Raw genomic sequence first — 14,681 nt, 5'->3', positions numbered from 1 at the left:
GAACTTAATCCTTGGAGCCACTGGAAGCCAGTGTAGAGATTTCAGTCCTGGAGAGATATGATCCCTGGGCTTGAGGCCAAGGACTAGTCTCGCAGTCCTGTTCTGGATGAGTTGCAGAGGGCACAGAATAGAAGCAGGCAGATTAAGAAGGAGGCTGTTGCAGTAGTCCAGCCTAGAGAGAACCAGAGCTCTGGAGAGAGTGAGTTTCTGGGGAAGGAGAGGAAAGGAAGAATACCTCCAAGGAGGTGCAGCTAGTAGTGAGATTTCCTAGAGATGTTACAGATGTGAGGAGAGAAGGAGAGTGTGGAGTCGAAGATGACACCAAGGTCTTTTGCCTGTAGGTGGGACCAGGAAGAGGGCCAAGAGAGGCCGGCCAAAGAGTGACAGGGAAGGAGGCAGCGGGTGTGACAATGGGGAGAATCTCAGTCTTGCTGGCATTAAGGCAGAGATCATTGGCGGCACACCACTCCTGGATAGCAGACAGACAGTCAGAGATGAAGAGGTGGCCGAAGGTAGCCTGAAAATGAGCTGAGTGTCGTCCGCATAGCACTGGAAGTTGGTGCAGAGAGCGGCAATGTGGTAGCCAAGAAGTGCCAGGTATTGGTTGAATAGCCAGGGCGAGAGGTTAGACCCCTGGAGGACACCACAGGTAGAGATAAAGAAACCTGTGGTGACCTTTGTTTCAGGAAATCCGCACAGGGCTTGAAGCCAGTGGGTACTTTTGGGGGATCAGGCATGAAGGAGCAAAATGGCAAAGAAGCCGAGTTGCTTTCTAAAAGTATACCGAGTGTGTGTAAACAAAGAAAATGAGGACATGGTGACTCAGCATTGCGCATCGTGGTGGTGGAAAAAGGTTCTGAAATCAGAGAACATCTAAGATAAGGAATCTGTTGTAGGAAGGACTTCATTATAAAATATATTTTTTTTCCACATTTATGCTTTCACTTTGGGAGTATTAAATTGGATGTTTCCTGACATGTAGAAGATGCACTGAAAGATGGAATGTCTTGTTTTGCAGTCAGGTGAGTTGAAGTAATGCCAGGCAGGTTTTCCTGTGTGGACTCTTGGCTCTTTCACATAGCTTATTTGGCATTGGTGACTGAATTTTGCAGTGTTTTTGCCCAAGCAAAACATTTGAACTCCTTTCCCTCTTCACTCGATGAGCGCACTGGTCGCTACCTTCTCCCCACTGCCCCATCCCTCCCTCACTCACTCCTTCCTTCCTTCCTTTCCTCCCAGCAGAGTCACTGTCACTCCAGAGAGCTAAGGAGCGCAATCCCAGCCTCGTATCCCATGAAGGGATTGAGTTGGTGAGAAGTGCCCCTCCATACCATCCTGCATCGAGTGGGGAGCTCAATGCCAGAAGATGTCTTCCTCAGCCCACACTGCACTGCTTAATTGAATTTGGCTTGTTTCAACATTCTAAAATGGCCACCCTCTTCCTCAGCACCGGAGTGCCTCCAACGTTTGCCATGGAGCCGGATATACAATGCCCCTGATTGGCCTGTTCAGTAGCCCACTTCAAAGGCCACTGTCTGAACCTGTTGGAACAACCTCTCCGTATACACTTTTTTCCAGACTTTCAACACTAATAAGAACTTCCACTCACCTTGGTAAGTAGCCATGAGGCACAACGCTCCATTCTCCATTCGTGGACTCTAACCCTGTGTTTACTGCTGCATGCTTTTTCCCCTCAGCCTACCGATAACTTCCTGTCCACTACTAACAACCCCACCATCATGTTTTTCATGCCTTAAAGTGCCTATTACAAAAAGAAAATGTTGGTCTTCTTACATCTGTGCAGCCATTTTCATGTTTGTGCTTATAACGCCATGTTTTGTTTTTATTCTTATAGTGCCTTTAGGGTGCCCTTCATGTAGGTGAGACATTCCCTTTATGCTCACTGCTGATCATTCACTTACCTGCACAGTCCTTACTGTGTGGCAGCCTGACATGAGATGTGGCTTTGCCATTCTGTGTAATCGTACCTACATGTCTCATATGCTGCCTGATGTAGCCCCCTGTAACATGAGACGAGGCTTTGCCAGTCTGTGTACACACCATTCTATGCCTGTAACCATATGTTTATTCTCGCACTTCACCAATGTACCATGCACTTTCTGTAAATAGCGCCTAGATGCTGCAGGGCTTTGGGAACTGAAATAAATGAAAAAACATAAATAAAGTATGTGGTTTTTTTCTTTGTGCTTGGAGGGCAAATTTGTTTCCTGGGTCTAAGCAACTGATTTGCCTTCAGTTGTCTGCTTCTGAAGCTAGAATGGCTGCAATGCAGTCAATACTAGTAGTTATTGACTGCATTCCCATGGACTGAGAAGAGGTCAATATTTACCTTGATGTGCTCATTTAAGGTATGATTTGCTGATATGGTAATATGGAAGATTGAGGATGGAAAAGCAAATGATACGTATATGAGATGCCCCGGTAGCATCAAAATAGAAAACCAAGAAAAGATTATAGGCAGTGCATACTTTTTAACGTGTCTGTCATGAGACAAAGCACTCTGTTTTACAGTTACACATTTTGTCTTCAAAATATTGTCTTCAATAAAACAAATCCTGACGAAAATGTACCTGATCGACGGTGGTCGCGTCACTCAGCACAGCATCTGGGGGTCTGTTCGGTGGACTTGCTGTTTTCTGAAATCAAAAGTATACTACGTAAAAAAAACATATATAAGAAAGTGCTGTCTAGGTTTGAAAAGAATACTGAAAATGATTTCCTGGCAGGAAAATGTACACATTTAGAACACACCATCACCCTGGACAAACGGCAGTGCACAGTTACAAGGCAGCTAGGTAAAGTAAATGAAAACTGCCCTTAGACCAGGGCATCTAAAAAGACGTTGGCAATTCATTTAAAAATTCCTTATTATAACGATTTGGAACAAGTGAAAACTTACTACAAGTTGTGCTTAAGATACAGATGACTAATCGGTCATGTCCAGCTGAGCTAAATTTGTTTGCCTTTGGACTGCAGGTATACACCAGACCGAACAGGAGACCATGCATATTTATCCCTACTAAGAAGGTGGCTACCATCATACCATATTGTAGAAACTCACTGCTGACCCTAACAACCCAACCAATGGTCGTTAGTCAAACAATTAGTTATCAGAGACAGAGAAATTATTTACCAGTCATGTTCTTTCTATGGATTCTTCTCCCACAGATACCTCATCTAATACATATCCCCACCAGCATCAGCTGCTTGGAAAAGTTTTTGACAGGGGGTGTAGTGTGGCTCGGCATCGTCTGTCTAATCTGTCATGCCTCAACTGCGCCACTCCTAGAGTCCGGATGTCAAGTCGATGGTACATGCATCATATCACTATTCTCCCACACCTCAGTTTGCCATCTTTTTTCCCTAGTGCTCAGCAGTTGTGGGAAAAATTCAACGGGATGCGTCAGTGATAAGGCCAAAAAAAGGAATTTTGTGTGTGAGGAATATTGTGAATAGCCCACTCTTGTGCCTCTTTTAAAAAAATATTTTAAACAGAATGTCACAAACCCTTTGTTGTTGTTCCACAAGAAGAGTGCGAGTTGAGAGCAAATACCAGTACACTTTCATAGATGGGGGGAGTGCGATGAGTGCGATGAGGAATCTGTGGGAGAAGAATCCATACAAAGAACATAACCGTAATTTTCTTCTTCAATGGGTTGCATTCTCCTGCAGATTCCTCATCTGATAGATTACCAAGCAGTAAAGCATTCAGACGCAGGATGAAATTCTACAAACATTTTGCAACACTGCTCTTCCAAACAGGGCATCAGCCCTACAAGCAATGTCCAGCTTGTAGTGCTTCGTCAATGTGTGAAGTGATGACCAAGTGGTTGCCTGGCAGAACTCGTTTACTGGCACAACCCTTTGCAGCGCAGAAGAGGTCGCCACACCCCTAATGAAACGTGCCCGGATGCCTGAAGACAGTTCCTTCCCTGCCTTTTCATAGCATTCAAAGATGCAAAAGACTATCCAGTGGGACATTGCATGTTTAGACAGCGCCAGACCCTTCCTAGACTGATAGAAGGCAATGAATAGCTGATCATCATGCGTGAAATCAGCCATCCTGGCCACATAATGGCTCAGTGCCCTCTTTGGGTTGAGCTTGTGCAGACTTTCCTCTTTCTTGGTTGGGTGAGGTGGTGGATAGAATACTGGCAACTCAATGCTCTGAGAGATATGAAATTCTGACACCACCTTAGGCAGGAATTCTGGGCAGACTTTAACCCTTTAAGTGCCACCGACGAGCCGGCTCGTCGGTTTAGGCACTCTGTTTTGCTCGACCCCTGCAATGCAGGGTTCGAGCAAAACTGTAATCCAACCCCCGGGCTATGTGAGGCGGAGGTCCCCCCCTCACTGCCAGGGGGCTGGATTACCTACAGTTTCACGTCGGCGTGCATAACGCACGTCGGCGTGAAACTGAAAGTAAATTCCCCGCAGCAGCCATTTTCAGCTGCTGCAGGGAAGACAGAAGGTAAGAGACCTTCTTGTTCTGCCTCGATCTCCGGCTGTATTCTAAGTCGGAGATTGAGGCGGGTATCGTTGGAAAGGGGAGATCCTCCCCTTTCCAACGATACACATTGTGTGACATTGCTGCCCGCGGATCGGGCGCAGGGCGCGCGATCCGCGGGCAGCAATGCCACCGGATCAGTACAGAGCCGTTTGTGACGCGGGGGGAGGAGGGGCTGCTTACTAGGTAAGCAGCTCCCTTCCCCCTGTGGCCCCAAAGCATGGGGCCAAAGCGCCAGAGACCCCTGGGGGCAGATGATCACTGCCCCCAGGGTTGAAAAAAAAAGAAATCGAGGGATGGGGGGAGGTGGGAGGGGGTTTGGGGCCCTCGGGCCCACTAGACCACCAGGGATATGACAAAAAAGTGGTATCCCTGGAAAGGGGAGATTCTCTCCTTTCCAAGGACACCACTGATATGACGCATTGCTGGTCACGGATCAGCGCAGAGCGCTGATCCGTGACCAGCAACCCACTGGACCACCATTGATTTGTTTGTGAGTTGGGGGGAGGGTGGCTGCTTCAAGTAAGCAGCCCTCCCCCCCAATCCTCCGAAAGCATGGGGGCACATGCACATGAACCCTGGGGGCAGATGGCTGACCATCAGCCCCCAGGGAATGTAAAAAATAAAAATGAAGGGAAAAGGGGGTGGGGGAAGGGGTGGGGGGCCACTAGCCACCATGGATGTTTTACTGATTGAAAGGGGGGGGTGGCCCTCCACCCCCAACCGAAGTATATAGGGGGTACCCCTTGTAACCCTCCCTGGGGGCAGATATATGCTCCTAGCAAGGGGCATCTGACCCCAGGGAGGGATGCATGAGGTGGGGCCTCCCCTATCTGACGCCAGGGAGGGATGCATGAGGTGGGGACCTGCATTTGGGGTGGGGGGGGAGGGGGAGAGCCACCCCCGTTGCAGTACAACATTCGCTGCCAATTTAGGGTGCCCCTCAGCCCCCCCTAAAAAGCAGCCTGCGATTTTGTATTATTTTTTTTGTTTACCCAACTTCGTTTGGCGCAGATGGGCACATTAGTGTGCCAATCTGGCCCCAGGGTGCCCAAACCCTACTGCCCCATCTATTGGGGGTCCTGCCAAATGGCTGGGGGGGGGGACACCTCATGCAGCCCTCCCTGAGCCTCCTAGGAAGGACTGCATGATGTGCCCCCCCCCTCCGTTCGGTGTGGGTGAGGAGAGGGCCACCACGAAAGGTGGGACAGGACCCCCAATAGATGGGGCAGTAGGGTTTGGGCACCCTGAGGCCAGATTGGCACACTAATGTGGCCATCTGCGCCAAGCGAACTTAGGTAAACAAAAATAAAAATCCAAAATCGTAGGCTGCATTTTAGGGGGAGCTGAGGGGCACCCTAAATTGGCAGCAAATGTTGTACTGCAACGGGGGGTGGCACTCACCCCCCCAACCCAAATGGAGGGCCCCACCTCATGCAACCCTCCCTGGGGCCAGATATCTGCTCCTAGGAAGGGGCATCTGACCCCAGGGAGGGATGCATGAGGTGGGGCCTCCCTTATCTGACTCCAGGGAGGGATGCATGAGGTGGGGACCTCCATTTGGGTTGGGGGGGAGAGTACCCCCCCGTTGCAGTACAACATTCGCTGCCAATTTAGGGTGCCCCTCAGCCCCCCCTAAAAAGCAGCCTACGATTTTGTATTATTTTCTTTGTTTACCCAAGTTCGCTTGGCGCAGATGGCCACATTAGTGTGCCAATCTGGCCCCAGGGTGCCCAAACCCTACTGCCCCATCTATTGGGGGTCCTGCCCCACCTTTTGTGGTGGCCCTCTCCCCCCACCCCAAATGGCTGGGGGGGACACCTCATGCAGCCCTTCCTGAGCCTCCTAGGAAGGACTGCATGATGTGCCTCCCCTCCATTCGGTGTGGGTGAGGAGAGAGCCACCACAAAAGGTGGGGCAAGACCCCCAATAGATGGAGCAGTAGGGTTTGTGCACCCTGGGTCAGAATGGCACAGTAATGTGGCCACCTGCGCCAAACGAAATTGGGTAAACAAAAAAAAAATCCAAAATCGTAGGCTGCATTTTAGGGGGGGCTGAGGGACACCCTAAATTGGCAGCGAATGTTGTACTGCAACGGGGGGTGGCACTCACCCCCCCACCCCAAATGGAGGGCCCCACCTCATACAACCCTCCCTGGGGGCAGATATCTGCCCCTAGGAAGGGGCATCTGACCCCAGGGAGGGATGCATGAGATGCCCCCCTCTTATCTGCCCCCATGGAGGGCTGAATGAGATGCCCCCCTGCATTTGGTGTGGGGGGGTAGAGGGTCACCCCCCATTATATTAGAAAATTACCTGGCGGTTTAGGGTGCCCCTCAGCCCGCCCTAAAGTGTAGTGTACCATTTTCCATGTTTTTCTTTGTTTACGAAACTTGCCTTGGCACAGAGGGTCACATTGGTGTGCCAATCTGGCGCTGGGGTGCCCAAACCTTACTGCCCCACCCATTGGGGGGCCTGTCCCACCAATTATGGGCCCCCTCAACCCCAAATGGAGGGGGGTGTACCACACGCAGCCATTTGTAGGAGGCCCAGGGAGGCATGCATGAAGGGCTCCCGCCACCCATTTGGGATGAGAGGGGAGAGGGCCCCCAAAACTGCTGGGACAGGCCCCCCCAGTGGGTGGGGCAGTAGGTTTGGGCACCCCCGAGGCCAGATTGGCACATCAATGTGCCTCTCTGCACCAAGGGGAGTTGGGTTACCAAAGGAAAAAAGTGAAAATGGTGGAACGCTTTTTAGGGGTGGCGGTGGGGCACCCCAAAAGGTCAGGGAATTTTCTAATGGGATGGGGCGTTGACCCCCTCACTCCCCCCACCCGCAATGGAGTGGGTGCCTGTATTGCTCTCCCCAAAGTGCACGGAACAAACATAAATCATCAATGCAATTATAGAGCAAATACTTTGAACGTAGACAGACACAATAACTCACAGCCACGCACTCTTAGAAGATAATCAGCTCTTATACAGCTATTTATTCAAAGCTTAGAAGTACATAGAAATAACTCCAAAAATAATATGGACATAGATCACAGAAGAAGTTAAGAATTCAAAAGGAAATACATCACCGTGAGCGTAACAGGATTCCTCATCTCGTCCAAAAGCGTCTGGAAGACCCCGGGAACAGCCAGGCCGAGAGCACCACAGCTCACAGGAGGGCCGGATGTAAGCGTCCTTCTCCGGCTGAAGTCTCACCTGACCACCTCCGGGCTTCCGCATATATACACACTCCACAAAGGGGAGTCAATTCTCGAACCTTCTGGACATTGCACTTGCGCAGTTGAGGAACAGCCGTCGGTTGCCAGCTGGGTCAATCGAGAGCTCCCCCCCAAGAAGCCCAGTGCCTCCCTTCTCTAAAAACACGCTCCACGGAGAACAGTAGCAAACCATAACAAAGTTAGCTTTCCCAGCAGAAATGTCCTTGAACGCATACCAGGTTTGGAAAGCATGTTTTTCTCAGCACCGTGAATCTAACACTAAGCAAAAATGTGTGCAGCTTTTCACTGCGGCATGAAGTAAATATCCATCATGGCTCCGAGCGCTCCCAGAATACATTGCGCACCAGCACCATTTTAGATCAAGCATAACAGTGCCATGCCATGCAGCCCTCCCTGGGACCAGATATCTGCTCCTAGGAACGGACGCCTGAGCCCAGGGAGGAGTGCAGGACAGCCCCCCCCTTATTTGCCCCTGGGAAGGGCTACATGAGATGGGCCGCCCCCCCAATTGGGGTGGGGGTGGATTCCCACAGGTGTCCGCTTTTGGGAAATGCATGGGGTTCCCTGTTTTCCTTGCTGGCTTCAACACCCTAGGCCCAAATCTGTAGGTTTCCCACATGAACAAAATTTGCAGTGGCGAAAGGCTTGGGGTTCCCAGCGGGTTACCCTTTTCCTTTTGCGCCCCCGGTAGGTGCACCCACACATGTGAGGTACCGTTTTCATCGGGACATGTGTGGGGACGCGGGAAGGTAGGCCATGTGTTGTTGGCGGTGTGTTTCAGTGGGTGGCCAGAGCGAAATGTCTGAGAATTGTCTTAATTTCCATCCAATTTCAGAGACATTTCCCTGTGTTCACTCACCGAAACACAACGCCAACAACAGATGTCATACCTTTTCGCGTTCCCACAGGTGTCCCGACGAAAAAGGTACCTTGCATGTGTGGGTGCACCTACCGGGGGCGCAAAAGGAAAGGGTAACCCGCTGGTAACCCCAAGCCTTTCGCCACAGCACAATTTGTTCATGTGGGCAACCTACAGATTTGGGCCTAGGGTGTCGAAGCCAGCAAGGAAAACAGGAAGCCCATGCATTTCCCAAATGAGGACACCTGTGGGAATGCGAAGAGGTCTGACTTGCGCAGAGGTCTGACTTGCGCGAAGCGGCCCAGAATTTATTACCCAGAACCCCAGACAAATGCGTTTATTTCCCACATTTCAGACTTTGCAGGGGGTGTCTGGGTAATAAATTCTGGGGCGATTTGGGCATATCATACCTCTGCGGATTCCCACGGGTGTCCTCTTTTCAGAAATGCATGGGGTTCCCCGTTTTCCCCGGTGGCTTGGACACCCGAGGCCCATATCTGTATGTTGTGCCAGTCAGCAGAGCGTCTCAAATTCCTGTCAGAAAACAGACTTGGGGTTACTTGCGTTTTAGGCTTTCCCCTTGGCTGCCAGGTAGGTGCACCCACACATGTGAGGTACTCTTTTCATCAGGACACCTGTGGGAACGCGGGACGGTAAGCCATGTGTTGTTGGGGGCGTGTTTCGATGGGTGAGCCGAGCAAAATGTGCAGAAAATGCGTTTTTTTCCCCACATTTCGGACTTTGCGGGGGTGTCTGGGTAATAAATTCTGGGGCGATTTGGGCATATCATACCTCATCGGATTCCCACGGGTGTCCTCTTTTCGGAAATGCATGGGGTTCCCTGTTTTCCCCAGTGGCTTGGACACCCGAGGCCCATATCTGTATGTTGTGCCGGTCGGCAGAGCGTCTCAAATTCCAGTCAGAAAACAGACTTGGGGTTACTTGTGCACACACCCTCAGCCATTTTTGGGGGATAAGAAACCAGTTTGGTTTCTTATCGGCTCCCCACTCGACTCACCGGCTGTGATGAACTGCTTGGTTTTCTTGTCTCTGGAGTCAAGGACGGTACCAGTAGCAGACATCTCTCCCTGGCTTGGGTATCAGCAGAGGAAAGCCCTGTGTACCATCGACATCTGCTGCAACACATGCTGTCTATTGTTCGTGGTGTTAAGATTCCTTCCCCGGAGGCTTCACGGTCAGGGTCAGAAAGGGCAAGGTCACTTCTCTCCTTGTCGCCCTTTCAGTTCCCGCAGCCTTTCCCCTCTTTTTGAACTGCCGTACTTGAATAGCTCTGTCGTTGTGTGGTCTGCCTTGCTCGTATTGTGCTCTTGTGCTCCACCTTTCATCCCTGTGGGGAAGGGAAAGGGCAGTCAGGTGTGTGTGATTCTGGTCAATTGCCTGACTTTGCCTGACCCTTGTATTGGGACATGTCAGGCAAACGTCTCTGGTGTTAGTCCGTTGTCTTTCGTGGTGTATGAAAGTGTTCGTGTCGGAGGGGGACTGGAGGGAGGGTAGAGAGTGTGTGAGTATCCTACGGGGTAGGATGGAGAAAAGGTGTTATAAGAAGGTGGATACTGCGTCTCACCCGTCAGTGTCCCACTTCCACCCATATCCAGGTGATCAGGGGTCCACCCTAGGAACTGGGTCCAATAGCGATGGCCGTGTTCTGGCCACCTGGATGACAGCTCCCGGGGGACTAGCAAGTGAGACACCTCTAGGTTTCTCACATACCCTTCCCCTAAGCAAGGTGTATATGCCTGTACTTCGTTGTGGTTCCTTGTTAAAACCTGGAAGAGGACAGGAACGTAGATGTCCAGGAACCCTTGCATATTCCACTGGTTCATTTTGACCGGGGCAGATAGAGTTTTACTTGTTTCACTACTTGTAATTCAATTAACCTAGTTACATTTTCTTGGAGTCTACTTTCGGGCTGTATCTGATGGGCCGCTATTTGGGTGATGACATTGGCTAGGTCGGCCATTTCTTCCAGTGGTCTAAGGGTTCCTTCTGTGGTGTCCGAATCAGAAAAGAACAGCTCTCGATTCCCTCGGATAAGGTTTCAAAATCCTCAGAATCTTCTGATTCTTAGTCTGTCGAAGGAGTGGACAGGGATAGATAAATTTGTAATCCCGATTGTCCTGCAATGGATGAGGATTGGGTACCATGGAAAAGAACAAGTTACTTACCCCTAGTAGCGTTCTTTCGACTGGATATTCCTCCAATGCATTTCTCATCTTTGATATGTAGTGTCCATCTTTGGCTGCTTCGGAAATTTCGGCAGAGGCCGCCCTTCTTCGATGGTATCGGGTTGATGTCCCTCGAAAGCCTCCGCAGAGGGTGACGTCATCGGATGTTATAAGTAGCACCACGGCACCCTTAGCCTAAGTTCTGTTTTTTATCCCCTCCTCGTGTAGCAGTAGTGCCCATAAAACGGGCTTGACCCTACTCAGCCTTGTTGGAACGAAAGCTGTAATAGCATGGGAAATTCTACAGCGGGGTAGGTTGGGAGGGCGATGAGGAATACGTTGGAGGAACCTCCAGTCGAAAGAACATTACCAGGGGTAAGTAACTTGTTCTTCGAATGGATTGTGTCCTCCAACGTATTCCTCATCTTTGACACAACTCCCAAAGCAGTTTCCATGATTGGAAGAGGGTGAAGAATTTTGTACAAGTGAAATTAAAGAGCAAAGTAAAGTACTGCCTGACCAAAACGCAACATTCTGAGCATAGGAAGTATCCAAGGAATAAAGCTTAGTAAACATGAGTATCGAAGACCATGTTGCAGCATCACATATGTTTTATATTGGGACACCGCTTTACAGGGCTGTCAACGTAGCCATGCCTCTGGTGGAATGAGCACGCAGGCCCTCAGGAGGGACCCTGCCCGCCAAAGCATAGCACTCAGAAATAGTGAGAATGATCCACCTAGACAAGGTCTGTTTTGACACAGCCAGGCCTAGTTCGTGCCCAGGAAGAAAAAAAGCCCAGCTGGCTACCCTTGGATGTTGCAATAGTTAGGGACTTGTGGTCAAACGAGTAATGTGGAAAAAACCATCTTTCTAAACATATATCAAAAGATGGCAAAAGAGAACAGGACATATAGAAAAATACAATTTATTAAGAAACAAAATAAAAAAGTCCCCAAATGGTGATCTTCAAAGAATCAATCAGAGAAAGTCAAACAAATATCTCATGTGTAATCATTGTGTACAAAGGACACATCCATTATTTTCATTGTGTATAGTCAATAATACCATACAGTGATGTTAGTAGTTAGTGGGTGACCAAACCAATTCTTTTTGTAAGTTCCCACATCTACAGAGGTGTCGACAGGTTTTAGACTGTTTCCAGCCTTGCCATTTGGTTGCAAAACAAGCCTTTAAGTTGTTTAATCAATAGAGCATGGTGCAAGGCTTTCTTCAGGACACACATGAACCCAGATATTGGAGCGATATTAGATCTTGATTTTCATAAGACCGCATACATTTTTCTACAACAAAATACATAAAAACTAACTATTATAACACTATATTTCCGGTCTGGCAATCATCTGCCATATAATTTAAAACTAAAACATATTCACAATACAGGTTCACATGTTCACCCAACATATTATTTAATTGTACATCATTGTTACTTTCTATTCTCGTCTTGAGAGAGCATTGTTTCTAGCATGAATTTCTTCTATTTGCTATTTATACTGAATTCGGTATGGTTCATCATTTTAAAGAAGTTTTTTTATTTTCATGTTGCCATGCACGAGAAAAAACAACACGTCAAACAAGTATCTACTAATCACCAGATGGATTACCGTAAAAAAATAGCCGAATTCGCATGGAAACTTCGGATGTCACAATATAGCCCATCTCGTTCTGTTTTTTCGGTGCCGTTGTTAACATGCAGCCTCTATGTGTAAAAGACACATTCTTTGTTATTCCCACCTTGACCCTGTTATTATTGATAAGGAGGGACATATTTCATTATTCCTACCTTTGTTATTATTTACTCCATCCCATCTTCTGACTCGTGCAAAACTGTCACGGCGAGTGGGTGGCTTGGTCAAAAGGCCCGGGTTGTAATCGCGTCTACCATTAACTAAAGCAGAAACGCGAAAGAGGGAAAACAGTTGGGCCATCTGTTAGAACTAGTTCAGCCAGGGCAAACTATGATATCTAATATGGCTCAGCGTGCAGTAACTTACTTGTGGGACGACTGGTGCAGTGCCTGTTCTTTCGAAAATGGTCCGTAGCGTTGATGTCATTGCAACGTACCAATAGTCATGTGATCTATTTATTCCATATTGTATCCGTCATTGATGGCGTTGTGCATGAGACATAGGTCGCCATCTTGAATTGGGACCATCTCATGTGTATCTAGTTTATGCTTTAGCAAGAGATCTGCCTCGTGTGTATTTCCAGAAAAGCGAAGGGTCAGTGTCCAATATTACTTTGGACACTAAATCCTAATTTTTTGTATTGATGTAATTCCGAGAAAATTTAAATTTGTTCGTTTGGCGTCGGTCGCCATCTTGGATTGGGACAATCCTATGTGTTCAAAATACATGTTTGTCAGATCTACATCATGTAATTTATGTGTATTTTTAACAGAGGAACACGTATCCATTGTTAGTCTTTTTAGAGGCAATTCAATGAGCCACATTTACATGGATAACACAGCTATTTGTGTAGAAACCAACTCCACTCAATGTACAAATTTAAGCCATGATTGACGGAGTCCAATTTATAAATCCGTTTTTGCTCCAATTTGCGGAGTTTCAGATCCCGGTCCCCACCTCTTGGGTGTGCATTTATTGTTTGTAAGATACACCAAAAGATATCTTTGTATGTATGCTTCGCTTTTTTGAAATTTTCAACAAGGGGTTTGTCTTGGATTTCGTTTTTTTAACACATGATCTGTGTTCTCCAATTCTTTGCCTTATGGGTCTTTTTTGTTTTTCCAATGTAAATAAGATTACATGGACATTTTATACAATAAATGGCCCATTTTGTGCCACAATTAGTGAACGAATTTAGGTGCTATTTATTCCCATACAGATCAATCGTTCTTAAATTCTGTGTTAATTCACAAACCGAACAAGTGCCACATTTCTAATGACCCACCACGGGTGGAAGATTCCAGAGTGTACATTGTGTGGGGACGTTGCTCTTTCTTGGGTAACGGGTAGGTATGGACCAATCTGTCTAGTAGATTCGCCATGCGTTTGAACGCGAACCGTGGAGTGGCGATTTTGTATTGATCATATTCCAGTTCTTTAGAATAGTTCTTCTAAGATCTTTACGGATCAGCGTTACTGATCGGCGAAAACGTGGAGACACAAGTGATTTTATCAAGAATGGTTTTCGGACGTTTTGTCAAGCACTCACTTCTGGGCAGCTAGTTTGTGCCCAGTATACCCCACACAAAGGCAGGTAGCACAATATTCAGACTCAAAGGAAAGTCCAAAACTATCTTAGGTAGAAAGGAGGGTCTGACTCTCAATACAACCCTGTCCTTGTGGAATACAGTAAATGGTGGCTTGGAAGAAAGTTCCTGCAACTCGCTCACTCTACGAGCAGATGTAATAGCAACCAACAGAACAGTCTTAAAGGTCACCAACCTCAAGGGACATGAATGTAATAGTTCAACTGGGGTACCTATCAGAAACTTTAAGACCAAGTTAAGGTCCCAAACTGGAACCTGAAACTGAGAAGGCAGGAACACATCTGGGAGCCCTTTTATAAATTGAGTAACCAAAGGAATCTTAAAATAAGAGCATTCCTTGGATGAGCTCTTAAAGATTGAGAGCGCTGCTAGGTAACCTTTAATGGTTCCCACCTGAAGGCCCAAATGGGCTAAAGAAAGCAAAAAGGATAGAACATCCGGAGTTGAACATTGAAAAGGATGAACATTCTTTTCTCTGCACCAGTCGCAGAACTTATTCCAACGGCACAGAGACTTTGTTGCCGGCCTTCGCCCGAAAGCAACACCTCCATTACGTCATCCGGGGGTCCAAATCCTTGTATCTCAACCTTTCAGAAACCATGCGTGAAGGTTGAGAGTCTT

The 14,681-nt window shown here is 48.0% G+C and overlaps 1 protein-coding gene across 1 annotated transcript in view; it reads right to left on the bottom strand.

The window, feature by feature from the left end:
- The window catches only part of HSD17B4 (hydroxysteroid 17-beta dehydrogenase 4), a 1,724,715-nt gene that overhangs the window by 613,580 nt on the left and 1,096,454 nt on the right, over positions 1-14,681 (bottom strand). The window contains exon 17 of the mRNA XM_069625564.1: positions 2,592-2,657. Within this exon, the coding sequence (XP_069481665.1) occupies positions 2,592-2,657 (66 nt within the window). The remainder of the gene's footprint in view (positions 1-2,591; positions 2,658-14,681) is intronic.

The sequence above is a fragment of the Ambystoma mexicanum genome, chromosome 6p, assembly GCF_040938575.1.
Source record: "Ambystoma mexicanum isolate Mex_15411 chromosome 6p, UKY_AmexF1_1, whole genome shotgun sequence".
NCBI classification, from domain to species: domain Eukaryota; kingdom Metazoa; phylum Chordata; class Amphibia; order Caudata; family Ambystomatidae; genus Ambystoma; species Ambystoma mexicanum.
Note: the sequence above shows the minus strand (reverse complement) of the source record. Positions and strands in the feature narration are given on the sequence as shown.